Source organism: Pteronotus mesoamericanus, unplaced genomic scaffold (assembly GCF_021234165.1).
Source record: "Pteronotus mesoamericanus isolate MK-2021 breed Mesoamerican mustached bat unplaced genomic scaffold, CSHL_Meso_final contig_73, whole genome shotgun sequence".
NCBI lineage: Eukaryota > Metazoa > Chordata > Mammalia > Chiroptera > Mormoopidae > Pteronotus > Pteronotus mesoamericanus.
Genome location: NW_026555245.1, coordinates 18,733,917 through 18,757,473, shown reverse-complemented (window position 1 = coordinate 18,757,473; position 23,557 = coordinate 18,733,917). Strand labels below are relative to the sequence as shown.

Here is a 23,557-nt window from a genome sequence, read left to right as displayed (position 1 = left end):
TTACATTTAAAATCAACATTCTCTATCGGGCATTTTCTTACACAAAACTAGAAATGAAAACCCAACTAATTTGGTACTTTCTTTTTGTCTTTTAATTTCAAATTAGACTAGATGCATTAACCCAGTTTTTACTAAAGAGGAAGAGGGTTCAAGCTAGAAGATGGCTGTTGCAAAATCGATGAGAATTTCCGAGGGAGAGCTGGGTTAAAGCAATGGTTGTACATAGTATGCATTTTCAAACAATCTTTGTCAATGTGTTCTGAAATTAGAATGGAACCTTCAAATTCTTGAAAAGCTCAAGAGCACTATGTCAAAACGGCATGCCTTCAGAATTCTTTGAAGAAATCTTGCCCTGGCCAGGTAACTCAGTTTGGTTAGAGTGTCATCCAGATAAGCCAAGGTTGCGGGTTCGATCTCTGGTCAGGGTGCATATAAGAAGCAAGTGGGGAGTGCAGGGATGGGTAGAACAGTTCGATGTTTCTCTCTCTCTTTAAAAATCAATAAATTAAAATAATATATTTATATTAAGACAGAGATCACTGGAATCTTCCAATCGGAAAGGATGCCAACAATATCTACTTCAACCTATATTGGTCAAAAAAACCCCTAGGATTCTACAGACTCTGCAACCAAACCTCTTCTCTTAGCCCTCATTTCTAGCTGGTATGGTCACTTATTCACAAGTATTTATTGAGTGCTTGCTATGTGCAAGGTGCTTCTTCATTGTTGCCAGAAGGCAGTGGAGTAGACAGGTGAGGGCCCTGGCTTTCTTGGGGCATAACACTAGTGGAAGGAGACAACGAGATAGATAGATGGTGGCAAGGGCCGTGAAGAAAATTGGCAAAGGTTACGTGACGGTTACTGGCAGGGCCTGGCCCTTTCAGCCTGGTGGTCAGCAGGATCTTTCTGCAGAGAAACCATTAGGAAAAGTAGACGGTCATGTGACGGTCCAGGAAGGCTTCCTGGAAGCACAAAGGCCCAGAGAGTCCAGAGTGGCTGCCGCCCGGAGATCAAGTGTTAAGGATGAGATTCAAGGGCAAGACAGAGGCCGCCTGGCCATGGCCTGACTGGCCGTGTTAAAGTCTCTGGATTTGATTTCACTTGCAGCGGGTGGCCGTGGGAGGGTTTTCTGTGGGGAGCGAGGGGGTGGGTGGCGAGTAGGAGTTGGGGGTAGTACATGGAGGGTGATCAGCCTTGGTATTTGCTTTGGAAAGTACAGTCTGACCTCTTCGGGTTGCTGATTGAACTGTTGTGAACAGAGAGAAAGAGCCATCCACCAAAACATTAGGAATCTGCAAACGTCCCATGCTCCAGCTCATTATTTTGGCAACTAAACCCTTGAATCTCTCTTTCTTTCGTTGAAGGTTGTGCTGCTGTATTTCTCCTCACTTGGTGGAGGCCAGCGGGGGGTGCGTGGGGGGTGCGGCAGGGTGGGTAGAGAAACCCTAGGAACACAGGTGTGGCTGTCACAGGGGACTGGGTGTCCCAGCAGCAGCCAGGAGACAACTCTACTGCCTTCCATGCCTGGAGGCCAAACTGCATGCCAAAGAGGCAACTGCCTTCCCGTCCTCTGGAGTCTGGGTATAAGGGAGGGAAAATCATGAATAATGCTTCCACAGGATGACACCGAAACTCTAGCATGAAGTAGGAGACATAATGTTCAAACTCTGCTGATTTCCTAAACAGTTAAAAGCCCTCGAAGTTAGAGCATCTCACAATCTATTTTAATCTGTATTAATTCCCATCTGTGTACACTTGAAGATCTGCTCTTGACAAGCTCTTCAGTTGGCTAAGTGTTCGATATCACCTCTAATAGCATCTCTCAAATATGGCTCTTAATTGTACTAATAAGGTGGGCCAGCCACGATGGTAAGGAATAAAAACTCAACAATTAACACAGCTTTCCCCAGTCCAAGCACAGTGTGTGGCTCAACCTACCGATGTTCAATAAGTAGGCATTGAATTGAATTTGCTTTTAGCAAATTGAATAGACCCACTGATAAGAAAGCAGCAGATGACCATTATTAAAACCACAGTGAAAAGTAAAAGTAAAAGCCGCTTCATGGGATTTTGGAGGTTGTCTTTAGATAGATGGAAGGGACCCTGCAAACCAAAGATAATGCCACTTCACAAAGGAGGGTCAGAGACCCATCCCAGATCACGTACTTAGCTGGCAGCTGGGCCAGGGCCTGCAGGCAATCCAGATTCCTGACTGCTGGCCCCAGGCGTCTTCTGCAGGCCTGGGGTGTGGAGGAGAAAACCAGAGTAGAGAGAGTTGAGAGCTCAGTGATTACTATAGGTCGGTGGGCTCGGGTGAAAAAGCTTGTGGGCATGTCCAATAACATATTAAGCAAGTGAACATTTCATCCTCCTCAATTCCATTAATGAGCAAGGACAGGGGCCTCTTTATCCACCCTTTCATCTCTCTCCTGTCATTCCAAACTTTGTATTCAAGACACAAAACAGAAATATCGTTTTTCTTCCTTTCCTATCATCTATTAGGTTTTTTGGTTTTGTTTTGTTTTGTTTAGGATTTTATTTTTCGGAGAGAGGAGAAGGGAGGGAGAAAGAGAGGGGGAGAAACATCAATGTGCAAGAGAAACATAGATTTGATGCCTCTAGCATGCCACCAACTGGGGACCTGGTCCACAACCCAGGCATGTGCCCTGTCTGGGAACCAAACCAGCAACCTTCTGGTTCGTACCTTTACTGGTGTTCAGTCCACTGAGCCACTCCAGCCAGGACTCACCTATTACATTGTGCCTGAACTAATTTAATACTTTTTCCTTAATAGTTAATTTTTGGAGAAATCCTTCTTGTATGCCAGGTTCCCTATTACACACATTTAAACTTCAGAAAAACTCTATGGAGAACATTTTACAAGGTAGTTAGGAGAGGCTATACTAGGCACCCAAGGTCACATTGCTAATTACGTAGAGTGGGAATTTGAACCTTGATTCATCAGATTCCAAGGCTTATCTATGCTCTTAACCACAACTCCCCAGAGAGACAGCCATCAAAGTCACAGTGTTGACACCCACACAGACAGGGGGCACAGCGACAGTAAAGCCATCCTCGTCCTATCTCTAATTTCCTTCATTATACTCTCCCAGCCTCTGTCCCATGAATGAGGTCATTTCACAATGAATACCTACATCAAAATATCACATTGAACACCTTAAATATATACACGTCTCATTTGTCAAAAATACAAATTTTAAAATTTATTTCTTCACACAGCTTTATTGATTTAAAAACCAAATTCTCTATTCAAAAAAGCAGACAACATTCCTAAAACCATCTATTTCTCTGCAGTCGTTTGTTCCATGTAAAAATAATGTGAACTTATTTCAGCCAGTTTAGTATCTGTAAGCCAGTTCTAATTTCCCATGGTTACATTTTTTTAAAAATAGATTTTATTTATTTATTTTAGAGAGAGGGGAAGGGAGGAAGAAAGAGAGCAAGAGAAACACTGACTGGTTGCTTCTCACACGCCCCCAACCCAGGCATGTGCCCAGACCAGGAATTGAATCGGCAACCTTTCACTTTATGTGATGACATCAAACTGAGACACACCACTCAGGGCACCCAGGGTTACTTTTAATGACTGAGTTAGATTTCAGAGCTGGACCCCGATTTCAAAGGATAGAACTGGAGACCAAAATTTCCAGGCATCACAGATTTTAAAAAATCTATTAGAGTAAGTCCTCTTCACTTCTCAACCTTTAACACATATTTTAGCTGGCCCTCTGAGGACTATTTCTTCTATTGAATTTATCCTCCTGAATTCTGATGTAAGGGTACATATACATACTAAGGTACAATCGCAGTGAACACCATCTAGCCAATAAACTTAAGAATAAAATAAAAACTGTAGAAAGTTATAAAAATTAATTTGTTACTGTCAAATATTTCCCCAGACAATTCACAATTCTTACTGGATTAATTAGTTCAGTACATCCTTTCTGAAGTACCAAAGAACCTGGAATTTGGCAAAACCCAAATCTATTACTAGGGCCTTAGCTCTCCCTTGTGTATAAAAACGGAAATGCAGCTTGCTAGACCTGTTACCCCAGTAAATCTGATGACCCAATTTTAAAAGCTAAAAATGCCATTTGAGAAAAGACCAAAAACAAAACAAACAAACAAAACCCCGAAAAAAACCCACACCCCAACAATTTCAAAATCTTATGTAAAAATCAAGGAAAGATTATTTATTTAAAGTGACAAAAGGGATTCGGTATTATGCTCAGTATGCTTTAGATGAAGAATTCAAAGTAAAACTTTAGGAGAAACATTGTTATTATTTTTCCTATAAATATCTTATAAATTATATATTTATATCTATTATATTATATTTTATTCCACCTCATGGAATCACTGATGCTCTCACGGTGATTATAGCTAGGAGGTTCCAGTGCTGGTCTCTGATTACAGGTGGGATCAGATCTAATGCAGCCCAAACAGGGGGGACACTGTCTTTGTCAAAGATTTCTAGAGAGAGAAAAACCCTCTTTATATGTTAAGAAAATATTTATTTCTCATTGTGTATTTCAACAGAATTTCAAATATGTTGTTTAAAATCCCAATGTTTTTAAAGTTTCTTCATGCTAGTTCCAGTTCTTCGTGACTAACTCTGCACGCATTTCTCAGCGTGGAGTTTAGCGTGGGCCGGTTGCGGTGGAATGCCAGTGAAGGCAGGGGTCTTCTCTCACAATCGCACCCTAGTGTTATGTGGCTTTTTAAGGCACACACTAAATTCCAGTGAGCAGTGTCACTTATCCCCCTACTACTATGTGGTTTAAGAGTCTCATACTTTGTTTTCTTCACTTTGAGTTTTGGGAAAGGGGAACCTCAAAAGTCTTTTTAGCAGTCAGTAGACAGGACTATGGGGACCCCATCCGAGCACATAGATCGTGGGACGCTCAAGCGCTTATTCTGGTGACACACTGGTGGAGGAAAAAGAGGCTTTTCTGCACAGCCTTTCCTCGAGGTCCCTCTTGAAACCCTATGGCTTCTAACCCTAGTCCCTGGCTATCTACTGCCAGATTTAAAGATCCAAAGGGAGTCTTATGACCATCATTTACGTAACATGGAACAGGGCCCAACTGCACATCACCAGGAGCTTATACTGTATACCAAAGAGGCATCCTCACACTCAGGCATAAGGACCACACAGACACCAGCAACAAAGAAGGGCTTTCCACACCACAGCTTCTAGACAGCAGATCCACTGTGCAACAAAAGCACACTCTTAGAGGAAGTTCACTCCCTCCATCGGGCTGGCAATTAAATATTATACAGAGCACATAATTCAGATTGCATTCCAATTACCTTCGAGTGCTGGAGGGCACAAATCACTCACTGAGAATTAAATAAATTCCGGGATGTCACTAAGTGTTTTAAGGAAGGGAAGGATTCTGCGGCTGGCAGAAGGACCAAAGGAACAGGAAGAACAGAAAAACCAGGCATTCCAGAACACGCCCTCAGCCCACTTTTTGGCTTCGAAGTCACCCCAATTTTAAGGAGCCTGCTTCAGTAATGATTACGATGCTGGAAAACATCACAGTTAGTGCGCATAGGGTTATAGTTAAACTGAAAAAACCTGGCCCACTGGGTTTATTAGATATCTGCCAGTTTAGGTCCATGAAATGCCCAATCATACATATAAAGACACAAATATATTTTTCCAGGAAATTACTGACATGAGGCAATTTTTGTATGTGCACAAATACAACACACTTGCATCCTGCGTAGTTTAGCACTGCATTCACCTGGATACACCGTGGGAGAACTATAAAATGGTACCACATGTAATATTTTAAAAACCATAGAAATATTCTCTTCCACACTTTCTGAAGAGCCCACTCCCTGTTCCGGAGAGATACCAGACACACTGCCTTGAGGGGGATTAGGGGAAAGTTGGTGTGCAAACACAAAAGGACACTGACTTCCAAAACAGGATGTGCGAGCCCAGCAGCAGCAGTGGTCTGGACTGGGCCTGGCTGACAGAGTTTCCTCAGTTGCAAAGGCTCTTCCCAATCAAGGGCTAAGCCTGGAAGACAGGGATCCCCAGAACCACACAAGCAGCCACGGTGCAGAGCACTCTGGCCCGGCCACACGTGTGGGAAGATGCCGTAGACAGGAAGGCAGGGTGGAGAGCCTCCCAGGAGAGAAAGGGAGTAAAGAGAGGGAGGAGGTCAGGCCTGAGGATATTGATAGCTATTTGTATAAAAGATTTGGTCTGGCCTTTGTCCTGGGTTCCTGGCAATGGAGTTTCTAAAACCCTTGGAATTTCCTGACCCATAGCTGTCTTTGTTATGCTAATGAGGCAACTCCAGGTGTGTCCACGTATCAGCTTCCACCTTTATCCAGAAGCCATCTTGGGAAGGAAGATGGGACAGGAGCCCCCAGGAGAAGGGAGAAACAGCCCACCGTGATCACAAATGTTGAACTGACAACCCCCCAAAAGCTGACGTTAACTTGAGACTGGCTAACACCGAAGAAATTGAGGTTTCCTCAGTGAAATCAGGGATTTTAAAACCTAAAATCCTTTTTCTTGTCTCTTATTTTTTTCTTTCTTTCTGAGCTGTGTTGGAAATTGCAATCCTTCTTATGTGAAACAACATTGCAATACATAAAAAAATGCTAAAATCATCCAACTAAGCAGATTTCTCTAAAGGATACTGTGGGAATTTTTATCAGACTATGATTATAAAATAAAACCTGTTTGATGAAACCATAATGAAGTTTTTAAAGAAAGTGGCCACATCATATCACTTAAATTTAACCCAAGTGCTCGGAGGCAGAGACCACTACCTAGTCACCAAAATCTTATTGAGCTGGGTCCACAGCCAGACCACGGTTCCCAGGGTTCCTCACAGCTGGCGGCCACAAGCCTTCAGACCTAGCCCATTAGAACGCCACACCCACCCTTCCATGCTGTCTTCCCCTCCCCCAGCTCACTGCAATGAGGATGTCTGAGCTGGCCGAGGCTCTGTCAGCCTGGATCCTTGGCTGGCCACGTGGAGGGAATGCCCACCGTGGACTCCTGTGTGAGAAATATAATTCTACTTATTTTTTTGAATAGGCCCATGAGTAGCGCATGTTTAGGTTCATCTGTCGCAGCAGTGAACATTAACCTAGGCTATGGTCTTATACATCAATCACTGCCATTTCAATGGGGCAATCAATGGGCACTTACAGTTTGCACACAGAAGAGCTAAGTTCTAACAAGTGGCAGTTTATCAACTAATCAGGAAACCAGGCGTGTCAGCAAGTACCAAGAAAACTAAGAGAATGGATGTGAGCTGGGACAGAAGGGAAGGAAAGGAATACACGACCACAGTGGGAAGTGCAATCCATGTCTACCTGTGAAGGCATCACAGAAGAGGTGCCAGCTAACCTGGGCTTTGAAAGATGAGCAAAGGTCAAATAAAAGAAGAGGGTAGAAAGTTCATTCCAGACTGAACATGAGTCTTCAAACATTTTATCCAGAGGGATGTGATGCTAAGAAGAGAAAAAATATTGTTGGGTTCACCCCAGGGAATAGAATCCAGGCTAGGGAGGAACAGCCACAGGGAAAGAGGATTCTGTCCATAGGGAGGAGGACCTGACAGTCGGGGCTGACCAGGAACTGGAGGGGCTAAGCAGACAAGAAGGCAGAGTGTTCCCTTCGGGGACGGCCAGCCTGTTGGCATGGGCTCTACAAACAGTGTGATTTCAGCACAGGGCGAGGAGCCACTCCATTCAGCTGCCTTCCAACTCCAGGATTCTATGTACCTTCGATGCCTCTGCCAAGCAGGCTTTGTACAACATTGCCAGGAAAAAGAAGAATTATTGTAGCCCTGTTACTGCATTTCTTACATGGCAGTCCTTGCCAGGTTCCCTTTCAAGGCTGTGCTGGCTGGGTTCGCTCAGTGTGTTCAATCCTAGGCCTGTCAAGAACATCTCTTCACACGCAGGCCCATGAAAACCCTTTAAATATAATTGTATTATCAGAAAAACTTAATAGGCTGATATTAGCAGGATTGCCACTGCTGACCAAGAAAATAAATGACAGTAACATCTATTTTGAACACTTAGGCCATGGCGCATACTGAATATTCCTGGTTAACAGCAAGTTACTGGCTCATACCAAAAATGGACATCCAGTTCTCAAAAGCCTGGGTTCTAAAAGGAATTACTATAATAAAGCTGTACTAAGAACGGTTACAGTCTTGTCATTCTTGAGTGACTTGGTATTTTGCAGTGCACCTTAGGTTGAAAATTATGAATATCAATTTCACAGTGTAGTTTTGTAAAATAAACTAGTTTTCCATTTTTAGATGTGTATGTTACTGATAAAAGGAAGTCTACTAGACACACTAGAAAGAGAAATGCTATCATAACATTACTGATAAATTAGTAATTTTCCACTTTCCTCTTATAAAGTTATAATTTATTTTCACAAACATCTAGTTCCTACTATAGGCTAAGCAGTGTGCTAATCATTAGTGATAGAAACTGAATGAGAAAGAGAAAAAATGAGGCATTCTAAACCTATAAACTTTTTAAGATTCATAATGTTATTTTTTCTTAAGAGCATTTTCCAATGATTTTTTTTAATCTTCACCTGAGGACATGTTTATTGATTTTAGAGAGAAAGAAGGGAGGGAGAAAGAAAGGAGAGAGAAAGTGGGGGAGAGAAATGTCGATGTGAGAGAGAAACATCGATCGGTTGCCCCTACTGGGGACCAAACCCACAACCCAGGTATGTGCCCCAACCAGAAATCAAACCTGGGGCCTTTAGATTTATGGGATGACACTCCAACCAACTGAACTACCAGGCTGAGGTTCCCAATGATTATTAAAAAAATAAAAATAAAAAGTTCAGCTATATTTTTACCCAATAAACAAGGTTATTTTGCTTGTAATATCGGAAGATTATACATGTATAAAGATTGACATTAAAATGTTGGCCTAGATTGTCTTATCTTCTGTAACAGTGCTCCAGGTACTTAAATTATTGCTTAAATAAAAGAGAAAGGGAATAGATTTTTCTGAGCTCAGAAATGATTATTAAACAAACATAAATCTCTTCATATTACAGAATGAATCTTACTCATGCAACTAGAACCTCACAACAGTGAAACAAAAGAAATCCGTAAAACCGCATTCTGAGGCCATTGGAATATTTGGAGACAACAGTAAAACGATCACACAAAAGTTACACTTCATTGCCATTTTTTGACCATAAACATGAGCAATGCTTTCTGAGTTTCTTTCTTTTCAGATTACCAGACTTCAGTTTTTTTGAAATTTAGATCACATCTCTCTCATCATAACACATCCTGAGTAACTCACGCCGCAGGCAGTGCCAAGACTTGCCTGCCATTGACATCTGATCTCAAAATGCTTCCCATCGCCTTTCTGCCCACCTACCTGCTTACGATCTGGGTCCTAAAATCTATGTTCTACAAACTTTGGAAAATGTATTTCCTTTTGACAAAATGAACAACTCACAACAACAGCCTCTATTTTGTTTGGTTTTCACCCAAATGTGTTACTGTTTGTGGCGTGCATTTACTGGCCCTGCCTGGAATTCACGTCCCAGGTTGCTCTGTGTGCCTAGGTTCTCAGTCGGCTCCCAGTAAGGGAAAGTAGGGCCAAACCTTCCAACGGAAGATTCACACTGGCCATTACTTATGCATGTAAAGTATTCTAGGAGCTTTTAGGAGCTTTTTGATATTTCTGTGCTCCCCAGGGAACCCTCTGAGATTTCATTCCTCGGTCAGAATAAGAAATCAACATTTTCCAAAAGAGGGGGTAAAAACCCAAAATAAAGAAAAACATTTCTGAGCATCAGTGACCTGAGTCCCGGGCCTCAGTGTGTGTTTGCGGTGGCAATGGACCAATCAGATGAAAATGAAAGTAAACAGGCAAATGCAACAGCACTCACTGTTTCTATTTATGTTCAATAGCTGAGTCTGTTATTTCTAGCCAGCTGTGTGATCCTGCATAGTCACTTAACCTCTCTGTGTCTCAACTGCTTTGTCTGTAAACCAAGAGAGTACAAAGGCAACTGCCAGCTCTAATGAAATAACAATACAGTTAGAGGATAGATGCCTGTCCCTGAACCATCTCTAGGCCTTGGAAAAGTAAATCTCCGATTAGAGATCACGAAATAAGAGGGACCACTTAAGAAGATCCCTAAAGCCCCTTCCACATTTTGATTCTAACTCCAAGAGAGTGAGGCATGACCAGGAAATTGGTCATAAACCATTAGTGGGTCTCATAGCTCTAATCATCCTGTGCTTGCAACGGCCATCTCTGCTCTAGCAAAAATTCTTCATTATATTTCAAGCTACTGCCCTGAAATGTAGAATGATTCCACAGCAACAGCAGAAGGACTTTATGCATGTTCAACAGCCACCTTCCCTTTTACTGGCGACTTGTGCCCCTCAAAGAACTCCAGCTTTAGGCCCCTGCTTTTTCCAAACCAACAAGAAACTCCACCCAAGGACAAGGACAGTAAAGAAAGCCACACTTACCCGCAGCCACTGCTTCTCAGTGAGGGCATCGCTGTAGTCCACGTCCCGGCGCTGGCGAGACCCCCTACCAAATATTTTCTCCTCCTCTTCTTCACATGTAAGCCTTTCTACTTCAGCATCATCTTTAATAATCCAGGAGGGCAGCTCATCTTCCTCCATTAAGCGAGGCTTGCGCTTTGGGTTCCGGGCATCCTCCCTCCGCCGATCCATGTCCATACGCTGGAGATATGAACATAAGTTTCACCAATGGGAAAGGGGATTCTGTACAGTACAGACTTTACAGCACATAAAACTTTCACAAATCATACCCTGCCTGGGTAGCACAGTTGGTTAGAGGATCATGCCAATACACCAAGGTTGCGGGTTCGATCCCTGGTCGGGGCACATACAAGAATCAACCAATGAAGGCATAAATAAATGGAACAACACATTGGTGTTCCTCCTTCTCTTTCTCTCCCTAAAAATCAATTAAAAAAAAACACACAACTTTTACAAGCCACCACCCACCCAGCCCCACCATGGCTACAGGGTCCCTTTCAGCTTCTTCCATGGATACTCCATCCTCTGGGTGTCCTTGCCCATCTCTAAACAGTGTCCAGGCCGAGAATCTGCAAGATAAAATGCACTTCCCTTTCTCTATACACATTGCTGAAATTTGTGTATTTACAAAATTATCTTTAAAAATTATTTTTCTTGGTCTATATGTGTGCAAAGCTTCCCCTTAAGTAACAGTAAGAAAATTCAAACTGGGGATGTATTTTTAAAATGAGTCCTGGCGATACAATTCATTGCTGCCCTGGCATAAAAGTATTCTTCAAGCATATAAAAAGATAAGTTTATAAGAAAATTTCCCTTTTTACTTTATAGGACTCATGCTTTTGACTAAACAACCAGGAAATAAATCAGCGACTCAAGTAGCTACTACCCTTACTTGCACTTGGACATGTGGGCACATAAATGGTTTGATTAGTCTGTCAGCCATGAATATATTGAAGTTTCAGTACAGCGTGGGCTATGTGAGAGGAATGTCCCTCAATTCTTTAGCTTTTAAAATATTATACCACAGAGAGACAGACCTCAGAGGTAATCTCCTCTCAACTGATCGTGTTATTAGTGAAATGGCTCCCTTTCGTATTCTTTCATAGCCTTCAAAATGCCTGTTTCCCCATGCCCTGTGCACTTGCAGATAAATTAAGTGCCACGTGTATGGCTTTAACTTATAACTGACAATTTGATAGCTAAAAAAAAGCAAATAAAACTTTCACTGAATTGCAACATACATTAGTTACATATATCACTAGCTGATGTGCCATTTCTACAACTGAGTAGACTATTAACCATTAAATGATTTACCTTTTCCCTGTTTCTTCCTTTGGTTCAATATAATTTTTCCTTAAGAGCTAAAATTGGTAAAAGAATGTAAATAAAATTTCTATTCAAATCCAAATCTGAACTCTAGAATCTATTTTAAAATTAATGTTCAAAGTCCCTTAAACTATGCTTACACATTTTTGGAAATCATTTTATTCCAAAAATGGGTAGGCTTGGGGCTCGGTGGAGTACCATTGGCAGATAAATGCGGTCATCCAGTTCCGTCATGTGCTATAGTTAGCTGGAGAGGCTGTTCTTAATCCTGCCTTCTAAGGCTCTTGTATCAGAAATGGGATCCACCAAACCTCTGTTATTAGCACACAGAGAATACCTTGTCAACAGTGCAATCTAAAGAGGGGCCTCTTGAAGCAAGCTCTTAATAGTTATTAGATAGCCAATTAAAAAAACCCTTATTTTGGTTAATATACTACCATGAAATGACAAAATATTGCTGCTTCAATTTTTGGTTAGGCTATACTAAGACCTGTAAAATGACATGCTATGCATTTTCCCACAATTGAGAAAATAAATCTTTGCTGATACCAAAGAAAATAAGTCACACTTGCTTTTTTTTTCTTTTAGGAAGAGTTGATGCAACTTTTAATCAGCTTAAAGTTCTGATGATTGCATCTTTTCCCAGAGATTACTACTTGCAGAATACCAGTAGAAAATCTGCAGTTGATATTCAAGTAAGTCTTATTTATTATTGACATATTACATAAACTTGTTTGTCATAAAACCCAATAATAAACCTTATGCTAACAGGTACAAATATTTTTTAAAGTACTTCTTGCCTTTGTAGTGAACATAGCAACTAAAAGCTTAGTGTTTACATATAAACAAAATGTTTCAGGTACATATCTTGACCTGTCAAAGATCTTTTTAGGTAAAATTCATAGGTAATCATTATGAGAGAGAACTTCTTCTGAAGTCACAGTTTTAGAAGAAAAAAAGAAAAATGTTCAAGAGACAGGTTTTACTTTAAAGAGACTTTGTTTAATGTGTGTTACTTAACTATAGTGTCTATGACACAAAATTTAAAAAAATTGTATTCATTTTACAGAGAACTAACTCTTTTTATATTCATGGCTAAAGAGTTTAAATATTGAAATCCAAATCTAGCTCACATTCCATTCTTGTTTCGCTGGCAAGGAATCAAACTTGATTTCCTGCCCCCTGGTGGAGGTGCTAATGAATAGTGAATTGGCCAAAGGCAGCAGGCTGATATTACAAGACTTTGAAAAACACTCAATGGAATATACAGACGTTGTATTATAAAGTTGTACACCTGAAACTTACGGAATATTATTAACCAATGTAATCCCAATGAATTTAATGAAAAGAATAAAAAAAAAACAAATCAAACCAAATAAAAAATATGTATAATGCAAAAACGAGAAGTCAACCTTTAAGAAACAAGCAGAACATTCAGTGTTCCTTAACCAGCTTCACTGGTTCCAAGCCTGTCCTTTGCATGATAAAATATTCCCAAATTAAAAGAAAGCTGTCCCTTGGCCAGACATCCCGCCCCTCCCCACCCCCCCAAACCCCTGAAGTTTTTAATTTCTGCAAATTCCCAGCCCAAAAGTAAGAAAAGAGAAGTACTCTTTTCCCCTTATTTTGGGGCTGCTGATGGAAATCCCCATTTCTGGGCCGGATCTAATTTGTAAAATGGCAGGCAGCTTACCCTTCCCCGGGTCTCAAGAGCAAGTGAGGCTGCAGCACGGCTGAGTTAGTGCCAATGGGAAGTGGAGAGCCGCTGCCTCAGTGCTCCCCAGTAATCTACATTTTAATAAGTTCCTCCAGGAGGGGAGAGATGTCTATTTCCTATGTGCATCTCTAATCTCCCTAAACAGAGGGTATTATCTGTAAGAGTGGTAACCAACAACACCAGTTAACAAATGTAGATTTTATGAGCACCCCATGGTGACCAAGCTGTGAAAGTCTTTTTTTGTGTGTGTCATTTCTCTCCAAAATGGCCTAAAGTGGGTAGGGTGTTTCAATTAGAAGGGGGAAAAATATGTGTACACCCCAGGTTAGGAGTTATTCCCAAGGCTACCTAAAAGTTTCCTGAGAAAGAATTAAATGCCTTTTATCTTGAACCATTACATGTAGACAAAATCATTGTTCCCCAGACAAAAATCACCAAATCACAAAAATAACCTGAGTCTCCACGCAGCTGGAGTTCCCTTCGCAGTCTGTCTAGGCTAACAAGGCAGAGATTGCAAACCCTGTGGGTCATATTTGGCCCACAGTTGTGTTTTGTTTGGCCCGCGGTGCTCTATAATAATAAAAAATTGAATTTAGTTGCAAACATTTTGAAATCCAGAGATTGCAAGTAAGAGCCCAGATTTCCAGCTTCTCTTGAAAATTTGGAATTTCTAGCTACATGGGGTTTGCAGTTCTGTGCCCTTAGACACAGCAGGTCCAGTTCACCACCACCCACCCACCCCTCTCCACTTGCTTTGCTTATGCAAATTACTTGCCTGCGGCCTGAGGGCATTCAAGTTTGGAACCTCTGATTTTGGGGTTCTGCACCATTCAAACACCAGAGTTACAGTTTATATTTATTCACTCACTCCACAATCAGGCTAAATGTTGTAAAGACAAAAGGTACTGGAGGGATTCTCTTGACTTTATACAGATCTTCACAAGGCTTGAAATTTTGCAAATGTCACCACTCATTCAATAAATATTTATCAAGCAACTACCACATGCTGTTTTAAGCATTGGGGATACAGAGGCAAATAAAATTGCTATAGCAAATGCCTTAGAATGCAGTAAAAGATGGCTTCTGCAAGCCTCCCTCACTGGCCAAGGGGGAACATACTGATCTTGAGGCGGGCCACACACATAAATCACAATCAGGTGTCAGCAAAATTACAAATGACCGAGTACCATGAAACATCAAGGTTGAAACCATGGCCATTCAGTCCTCAAACGTCAAGGTTCTTCTATATCTATGTTGTACCAGTAAAATCCAACCAATTTTGATCTGTAAATGAAGGCTACACCTTCTGGAAGGTTCCCGTTTGGTAAGTAGGCTCTCTTCAACAATAAGAGGCACAACCTTGTTTTAGTTGCTGTCCACCCACACCCACAGGGAGCATGTTCGATTTGACCCAGGAAGGAGACAGCTAGGGAAGAGTTGTACACCCTGCCCTGGGAAAAGGGTGGGCTTCCTGAATGATGCTCTCCCTGCAGGTCGGTAATGCCCTTGGGGGCGGGGGGGGGGGGGCCCAGGTAAATTGCGGTCTGCACAGCCGACACAGGAATCCTCCATCCAGAGGTGTGGCTGCCACTCAGTCCCAGTCCGCTGTCTCCATGTAGAGATGTGGGCCTGGCATTGCCCGCTCTCTCTTTTTTTAAAGAAAAGCCAGAAATCAGGATTCTTTTTATGTTGGCAACAAGTTCAAAATTTTAAAAAGCACTGCGTGGGCCAAACAAAACATGTCTGCTGGCTAAATCCAGCCAGTGGGCAGCCTCTGAGCTGAAGGAGAGGCAAAGGCTTCACAAAATGCAGCTCTGCCAGGGCGCGCAGGCCCCTGACAGCTGTGTGCATAGAAAAAGGGGCAGAGGAAGAAGGCATTTGTGTTCAGGATTTTCTATAATATTACCATAAAGAGATCAAATTCTTCTTCTCGTCGGGCGATCATTTGGTTCAGAGTCTCATCATCTGGTACTTCATCTTCTTCCTGGGGTTAAGAAACAGAATGATTTGACAGGCTTTTAGCAGGAAGGTTGGATAATTGGAGGAGTGAAGTACAAAAGTGAGGAGAATCTGTCCTCCGGGCCCCAGGGGTCCCGTTTCTCCAGCCAGAAAGAAAAGAGAAGGGCCACTGGGTGTAGTACTTGCCGTTGGTATTTACCAACTTACTCAGACACCTTCCCGGAGCAAAATCTGTTCCGAGAGGAAATGCAGTGGACTCTAAGAAATACTGGTTCTTTTGGGTGTGTCTGGATTCCCTTAATTTTAAAACAAATTACTTAACGTATCCCCACCTCAATGACCTCATCTGTGAAATGGGTGTGACATTTACATCACAGAGCTGTAAGATTTAAATGAAGAAAGCCACAGGAAAACGGGCCTAACATTCATTCTTTTAACTCTGTTAACTGGATCCCAGATACAAATGCTAATTTTCAAAGCCTTAGAAAAAAACAGGAGCATGTGGAGCTTTTGTGGCGAGGTACAGAAAAAGACCATAAAAGTCACATACATGGCAAATATATAGTCTTTAAAATATGTTTAATCAATGCATTGCAGTGGCCACTGTTATGCTGATGCTGGGAATTGTGACTTTGACAGTTCAATAACAAAACCCCTACAAAACTATGTGCATACTATATTAAGGATAATTAATATACTATTATAATAAATATACTATTTTAATTAAGTATATAAAGCTATATACTTCAGTAAAATAACTGAAATGAAGTAGAAAAAGCAATTATATTTAAGGGCTAACATTTTCATTTTTCATTATGTTAGACCAAGGAATATTATCTCTCTGCAGATTCCTCAGCAACCAAAAGCTCCCGAGTTTTCAGAAATGTTGTGTTATGACTTCCACACTCTTAGAACAATGATTCTGAAAGTTAGGCGTATCCTACAGAACTTACACGTACAAAATTATTTTTATCACATGCTGAGTGAGCTTGTTAAAAACCAAATGGGGAATTTTAGTGTATGAGCAGAGGGAAAAAAGAGGAAAACCCAGAACTTTAAAAATCCAATTTCTTAAAAAGAGGCAATTTGATCTAGAAAGAGTATGAGTGTACTAACAGCTTAAATGAGATGACTGTCGGTTCCCAAGATGACATTTTACACACTGTGTTAGAAATGAATGCAATTCAAAAAAGGAAAAAACTGATGTTGTGAAAAATCGTCTATTCTAGTTTATCTTTAGATTGATTAAAGTCAATCTGTCTAAATATTCCCTTTTATCTGACAAAGACACAGATGAACTAGGGTGGGCTGGGGCTGCGCAGCACAGAGAATCCAGTTCATGTGTCCTCTGCTGAAGAGATGTCCTGCTTTGCTCATCCTACTCCTAGAACCACCCTAGCCTTTCATCGACTACAAATGGGGTGCTTGGACTTTCCCTGTGTCCAAGAGGGAAAGATTTTCTTGTAAACTGGCAAGAAGCCTGCCCACAGTGGCCTGACCTTCATGGAGAACAAACTCAGTGGGAAGTGGGCAATATATCTTCCTGGCTTCTTTGTGCCCTAGTAATTCATGGCCTGCCAACCCCAGAGACAGCAGCCAATGCTGCCTCAGACACTCAGGGCCAGAGCCCTTGACTACTGTCTGTGTCCCCAGACATCTTCACATCAGGACATGAGCCACCCAGAAAGCGGTAGCATGTGTCTGACACACTGACCGCCTGGCACGGTGTGAAGCCCAGCAGGCTGCTCACAGAGAAGCGAGTGGCGCCAGATTCCATCCCTGAGTCTGCCTGGCGGCCCCCTTGGGCTGGGAGAGAGCGCTATCTTCCTGTGGCCTCGAAAGGTCACAAAGCTCCAGGCTACCCTGCATCCTACCTAAATCAAGTCAGGTACTAGCTTTTGCAAGGCTGTGAAGTCTTGTCCTACAAGCGCACAGAAAGTGCTGTGATCTCTGATCAAAAGGCAAGAGACACAGGACTGGAAATGGCAGAGGGAAAAGGCCAGGAGAGCCCCTCCTAGCTCTGTCTTGTCTGAGGTAGCTGACTTTGCTCCTGAAAGTGGCCTCTTTGCAGTCTCTGCATCTGCCCCAGAGAAAGCAGCATTTACAGTACAACAAAGCATGCTGGCTGCACCTCCCGGGAGAAATGACGGAAGCGAAGCATCTACTGGCCAAGCCCTGAGGTCCCCATAGCAACTGCTTTTAAGACACTCTTGGAAAACTTTCAGAGGCTTTCTGCACTGGGGATGTAAGATAGCAGCTAATTTGCTTATTTTAATTAACGCCAGCCCAGGAAGTTCTTTAAAGAACAAAGAGGTTACTCTTAATCTTCTGAGACAAAAGGTCACTTTTTAATTTCGTAAAGTCAGCTTTCTAGAATACCTCATTTTCTTCTTCATGTTCCAAGATGGCCTGCAGGAACGCCCTGCGCTCGTGGCTCGAAGACTTCTGATCGAACATGCCCGCCTGGATCACTTTCTGATCCACATTCAGCTTGTACTTGGCAGCTGCCAGGATCTTTTCCTCCACGCTGTTCACAGTGCAGAGTCTCAGCACGCGAACCTCGTTCTGCTGGCCGATGCGGTGAGCTCGGTCCTGTGCTTGCAGGTCCTGCGGGAGAAAACAGGGCGCCGTGAGGGCCCACAAGCCTGGATGAGTCTAGCAAACGAGTCCCTACTTGGGAGGGAAATATGGGAGGGTCGTTTAAATCCACCTCTACTAATGCAAGATTTTGCTCACATTTTAAAAATATACAAGCTCTCTTTGGAAAAATTCAAGATCACCATTCCTAGTTGAGGGAACCTGGGTTCAAGTTAGCCCACCAAACTGGAATGCACCTCAGGTTTTGAAATCCAGGTCTCAAGATGTATTTTTTAATCTGTCTCTAGGTTTACCATCAGCATTAATCCCTAACTAAAACAAAACAAAACAAAACAAAACAACAATAAATTTGATGTTACCTAAAACTAACCTTAAGATGCAAGAAACACCTTTCCTTTGGTATAAGGTGTTAAAGATGATTTTTAAAACATCATTGAATCACACATACATTATATATACATACATACAAGGGGGGGACCCAAAAAACCCCGGAATTATCTTCTGGAGGACAGGCCCTTACAGTACAGGCTTCCCCGGCTAGGTGAGTGTTCTAGGAACCCCTCTGTATCAGTGTACCAGCTGGTGTTGTTGTGAGAGGCTGAGTTTGGCTTCAGTGACTTTTTTTTGAATACTTTCAACATGTTTGCCTGTTTCATGATGGGTGATTTACAAGCGCAACTGCCCACACTGCACTGAGTGTTCAGCAGTTTTTTGACCAGAAATGGCATGACCCTGTGCCCCACCCTCCCTATTCACCTGATCTTGCCCTGAGAGATTTTTTTGTTGTTGTTTGCTTCCGCAGATAAAAAAAGTCCTCAAAGAGTTATGTTCTGCAGATGTAGAAGAGGTGAAACAAAAAATGGCAGAAGTACTAAAAGGCACCAAAATGGCAAGTTCAAGAACTGTTTTGAGCAGTGGAAAAAACATCTCAATAGGTGCATTGCATCAAATGGAGAGTACTTTGAAGGTGTCTGAAATTTAAACATGTAAGAAAAAATACATAATTTTTTATAAATAAATTCCAGGGTTTTGTTTGTGGGTCCCCCTTCATATATTATACATACGGTGATTGCTCATCTATCAAATTTCCTGGATCTAATTCTGTCAAAGACTCAATCTTTAGTTTGGGGGACAAAAAGGATTGCTAGTAGACTGGGGGTAAATTTTGGGGGATAGGATTTTGGCACTACATATCAAAAGTGTTAAAACTGGGTATGGCCCCTGACCCAGAAATTTGACTTCTAGAAATTCATCCTAAGAAAATAATCATGGATATGCAACAAAGTTCTACAAATAAGGATATACCTCATATATTATTTGTAACTTTTTTTTTTAAAAAAGCAGAATTAAATAAACATTTAATACTAACAGGCTGATTAAACCAAACTGCAATCTTCAGCTGTATGCAAGTACCAACATATTACCATAAAAATGATACTATAGAAGATTTAATGATACAAATTGAAAACTTACACATGGAACAAGTCATAGAGGAGTATGTATATTATGACCTTATATGTGCATATTTATACCAAGAAAAGGAAGGAGGGACAAACACCAGCAAGCCAGTTAATGCTTATATCTCCAGTTAATTAGATTACAGGTGTTATTAAATAGTTTTCATTTTGCTTTCATGTAGTACGGCGATTTTTTTGTTTTAAACATCTATTCTTCTAAGTAAAAAAGAGTTTTAATGAAATCTTTAAATAAAAACCTTCATAAACCTCAGAAGCAGAGTTACCTAATTTAAAGGCTACACAACAAAAACATCTTAGTGTATCAGTTTCACTCATTCTGATCCAGGTGACAGTCTCCGGGCCAATGCTAATTAGTTGTTTCCATGTGCCCTCTATTAGATCCCTGTACATTTTTAGGGCAAAGGTCTGACCCCTGTATCCTGCGTCCCTAGCACCTATTTTGCACAGAGCTGATGCTCCACAGCTTCAAGCCCATCCTCTTGACCAGACGAGTTTCCTGCCACCCAGGCGGCACAAGGAAACAACAGGCTGGAGTCTGCCCAGGAGATCTGTCTTTGCTGCAGGGACCTTTACAATCAAATGACTAAGTAGGGCAAAAGTTTTTCCGCAGAAGATATTTGAATAAGTCAATATAAATATTGGACAGCTGAACCATGAACACAGCTGGGACTCATCCAAATTAGACTATTTTTTCAAAGAGGAGAAAGTGAGGTGGATAATTAAAATCCAAGGGGGAAAAATAAACTCTAACCTTCATCGTCAAGCCTTTAGTTCAATAATCTCCCTCAGCACATCGTCACCAGAGCAGCTAAGCAGGAGCCAAGGTGGCAAGTTTTATGTCATCAACCTCTTGACTGTCTCTTAGAACTGGGGTAAGAAAATATATGGGATGCCCGAGAGTAAATATATTCCAGGCTGTCTGGGCCAAGGGCAAATACTGGGAAACTGTTCTCACCAAGAGGCTGATATGTTTATTTTCAATTTGACTTTTATATTTAAAAATATGGCTCTAGCCAGAAGGCTCAGTTGGTTCAAGCATCATACTGTACACCATGATGCTCAAAAGATTGAGGGTTCAATCCCCAGTCAGGGTGCTCACAGAGCGGGGGGGCAACCAATCGAAGTTTCTCTCTCACATCGATGTCTCTCTCTCTCTCTCTCTCTCTCTCCCTTCTTCTCTCCCACACTTCCTCTCTCTTTCAAGTCAATAAACATATCCTCAGATGAGTAAAAATTAAAATTAAATTAAAATGTGCAAATCATTCTTTGTTTGCAGGTTGTATAAACACGGGTGGCAGGCCAGACTCAGCCTGTGGGTCTTAGTTTTGACCCTTGTCCTAGAAGAAGCTGATGAGCCACAAAACTAGTAAGATGCTGGCGGCCGCAGGATATGACAGTGAGGAAGCAGAGGGTAAGGAATGTCTGCAAACAGAGAAATTAGTTCTTGAATTCTCGGGTGCGTGTTGCAATTAGTTTTGTTGTGTTTTTTGGTGGTGGTGGCAGTGCTGTTTCTTTGTGTGTTTAAGACCATCTAGCAATTTGGAAAGTGGCAAAAATTAATATTTCTAGGCTCAAGAAGTTTATGTAATGTAAACCTGGGAGTCCCAAACCCAAAAGGCCGGTGTGGCGGTAATATAATGACAAAGAAATAAGTGTTGTAATGACTGAATGGGTGATTTAATATTTCTGAGGTCTTAGTGGTCTGAAATTGCATCAAAATGATTTGGGTGTGGTTATATCTGAGGACAAAAACAGCCCAAAAAGAGGGCCTGTACGGTGACTTGGCGGTTGACCATTCTGTTATAGCAACACAGCTCCAGTCCCATGGGTTAAAAACAAAAGTACCAACCCATGGCTCTAATCAACAGTTTGGAAATGAAAATCTTGGTAACCCTGAGGGATTTTATTGCTATTTTCCACATTCATGTTCCATTTTTGCTTCTAGCGAGGGCCTCCAAGTAGCAACTTTAAGGCTATCTTTAATCTGCCTACTTACATCAAATAAGCCCCCTATTTCATCAGTGTGTCTTAATTTTGATTCAATATGATAAATAATAATTACAGAATTTTTTTCAATGTATGTAGATGCTAACAAGGTAAAAAGCCCCACAACTTTCATTTTGGGAGCTATGCAATATTTATACCGGGGTACAGGGTAGAAAGAGCCCAAAGGCAGGATTCAAACCCAAGCCCTGAGAGACACAGGTTTGAGCCTGGCTGTGGTCCTGTGCAAGTTAATTCTGACAGGTTTCCTTACCTATGAAGTTAATACTGGGGGGCGGGGCAGCAGGGAATGGGGCATGTGTGCTTTTTAAAAAGCTCCCTCATAATTCTGATGCACCCTTAAACCCCACCTTCCTGCCAAAATTACTGTCTTCTCCACCCAATCATCATAATGACCCAATAAGACAGTATTACTCTGCATATTTACCATTGAGGAAACCAAGGTGGAGGGAAAAGCTCAGGTTAAGCTGATGTAGAATTCATCTTCATATGTTAGAGCTACAGTTCCCCTTTTTTACCATTTTGAGTTAACATTTATTCCAATATGAATCAAACCTGATGAATACCATTTCACCTAATGTCTTATAGGCAGGTACACAACCTCCCAGCATAAAGTAAGAACCCAGCGCCACAAGGGACCCATGGTTTTCTATTAATCATCAAAGGACTCCTTTAAAAGTATAACTTACCAGCTAAAAGAACTTCATAACAGATGCTCCACAGAATATTTTTGATGATGATTTTAAGCAAAGCACAGATTGTAAGTTTAACTATAATATACTCATTGTTTGACCTTGAGGCAGTTAGCTAAAGCTTCTTAGGACTCATTTTTCCTAACTGTAAAGAAGCAAATAGTAACACTAACAACCTCATAGGACTGTTGTAAAAACTCAGTGAAGCAATGCACAGAAACAGGCTGGCCCAGAGTAAGAGGCCAATCAACGTGAGCTGCTATTGTTGTTATTTTTTATTTTGGAAGAATTTTGATTTATCCTTCACCAGATGTACTTTGCTCAGTGGCAATCCCAAGAAATGAGGTTAAAACTAAGCATAAACTAAGTATTTCTACCCCAAACTTGAGCTCTTCAAAGGCACATCAACCCTATGAATAAAACATCTCAATATGCTCCAAGGGAGATAAGAAAACAGACATATTAATAATCTGCTGGGCTATTTTTCCTTTGGAAACACAGCCCACTTGTTCAGAAATCTGCTCGGCCCCACAAACGTGAATGATGATACTGCTGGTCTTTAGCTCCTTTGCAGGGGGAGGCCTGGACACCTAAGTTGGAGACATGCAAACCTGATGAGGGTTCCAGTCGCTGTCAAAGATGACCACGGTGTCGGCTGCCTGGAGGTTTAAGCCCAGGCCTCCGGCTCTTGTGCTCAGCAAGAAAATGAAATACTGGGACCCAGGTTCGTTGAATTTCTTCAGTAAAGCAGCACGATCTTCCGACTTGGTGGTGCCTGAGGGGATCAGAAAAATAAATTTGCCAATTAAGTTCTGTCTGAAAATGGCACAGAGCTAGACGAAAAGGCCTGCTTCCTTGAGAAATATACTCAGGCTCCTCTTAGCAGGGGTGAGGTAATCCCCCGAGGTTTTTGTATGTTTGAAAGGAACTTTGAACATGTTGCAGTTTTAAAAAAATTAGAAAGATAGACTTTCTCAAATCAAGAAGGAACACTGTCTATTACCTGTGGTTCCATAATGCTAAATGAGTGGAAGCATTTTTGGACTAGGCACCTTTGCAACTTTATAGATTCTACAACGTTCTTATCTTAACCTAAAACTCAATGAAAGTGTTTTCTGGATGTGTTTCTGTGCTTTAAAACACCAAATATTTTTTAAAATACACATGAGCGCATACACAACAAAAACGATTATTATAATGGCTTAAAGCAAC

General features: G+C 41.5%; 1 protein-coding gene across 6 annotated transcripts in view; it reads right to left on the bottom strand.

The window, feature by feature from the left end:
- Positions 1 to 23,557, bottom strand: part of SMARCA2 (SWI/SNF related, matrix associated, actin dependent regulator of chromatin, subfamily a, member 2) — a 160,178-nt gene that overhangs the window by 47,262 nt on the left and 89,359 nt on the right. For all 6 annotated transcript variants that reach the window (XM_054583062.1, XM_054583067.1, XM_054583065.1 and 3 more), the window contains 4 exons: positions 22,957 to 23,120; positions 17,953 to 18,180; positions 15,521 to 15,598; positions 10,533 to 10,751 (listed from right to left, as the gene is read on the bottom strand). In XM_054583062.1, coding sequence (XP_054439037.1) covers positions 10,533 to 10,751; positions 15,521 to 15,598; positions 17,953 to 18,180; positions 22,957 to 23,120 — 689 coding nt within the window. The remainder of the gene's footprint in view (positions 1 to 10,532; positions 10,752 to 15,520; positions 15,599 to 17,952; positions 18,181 to 22,956; positions 23,121 to 23,557) is intronic.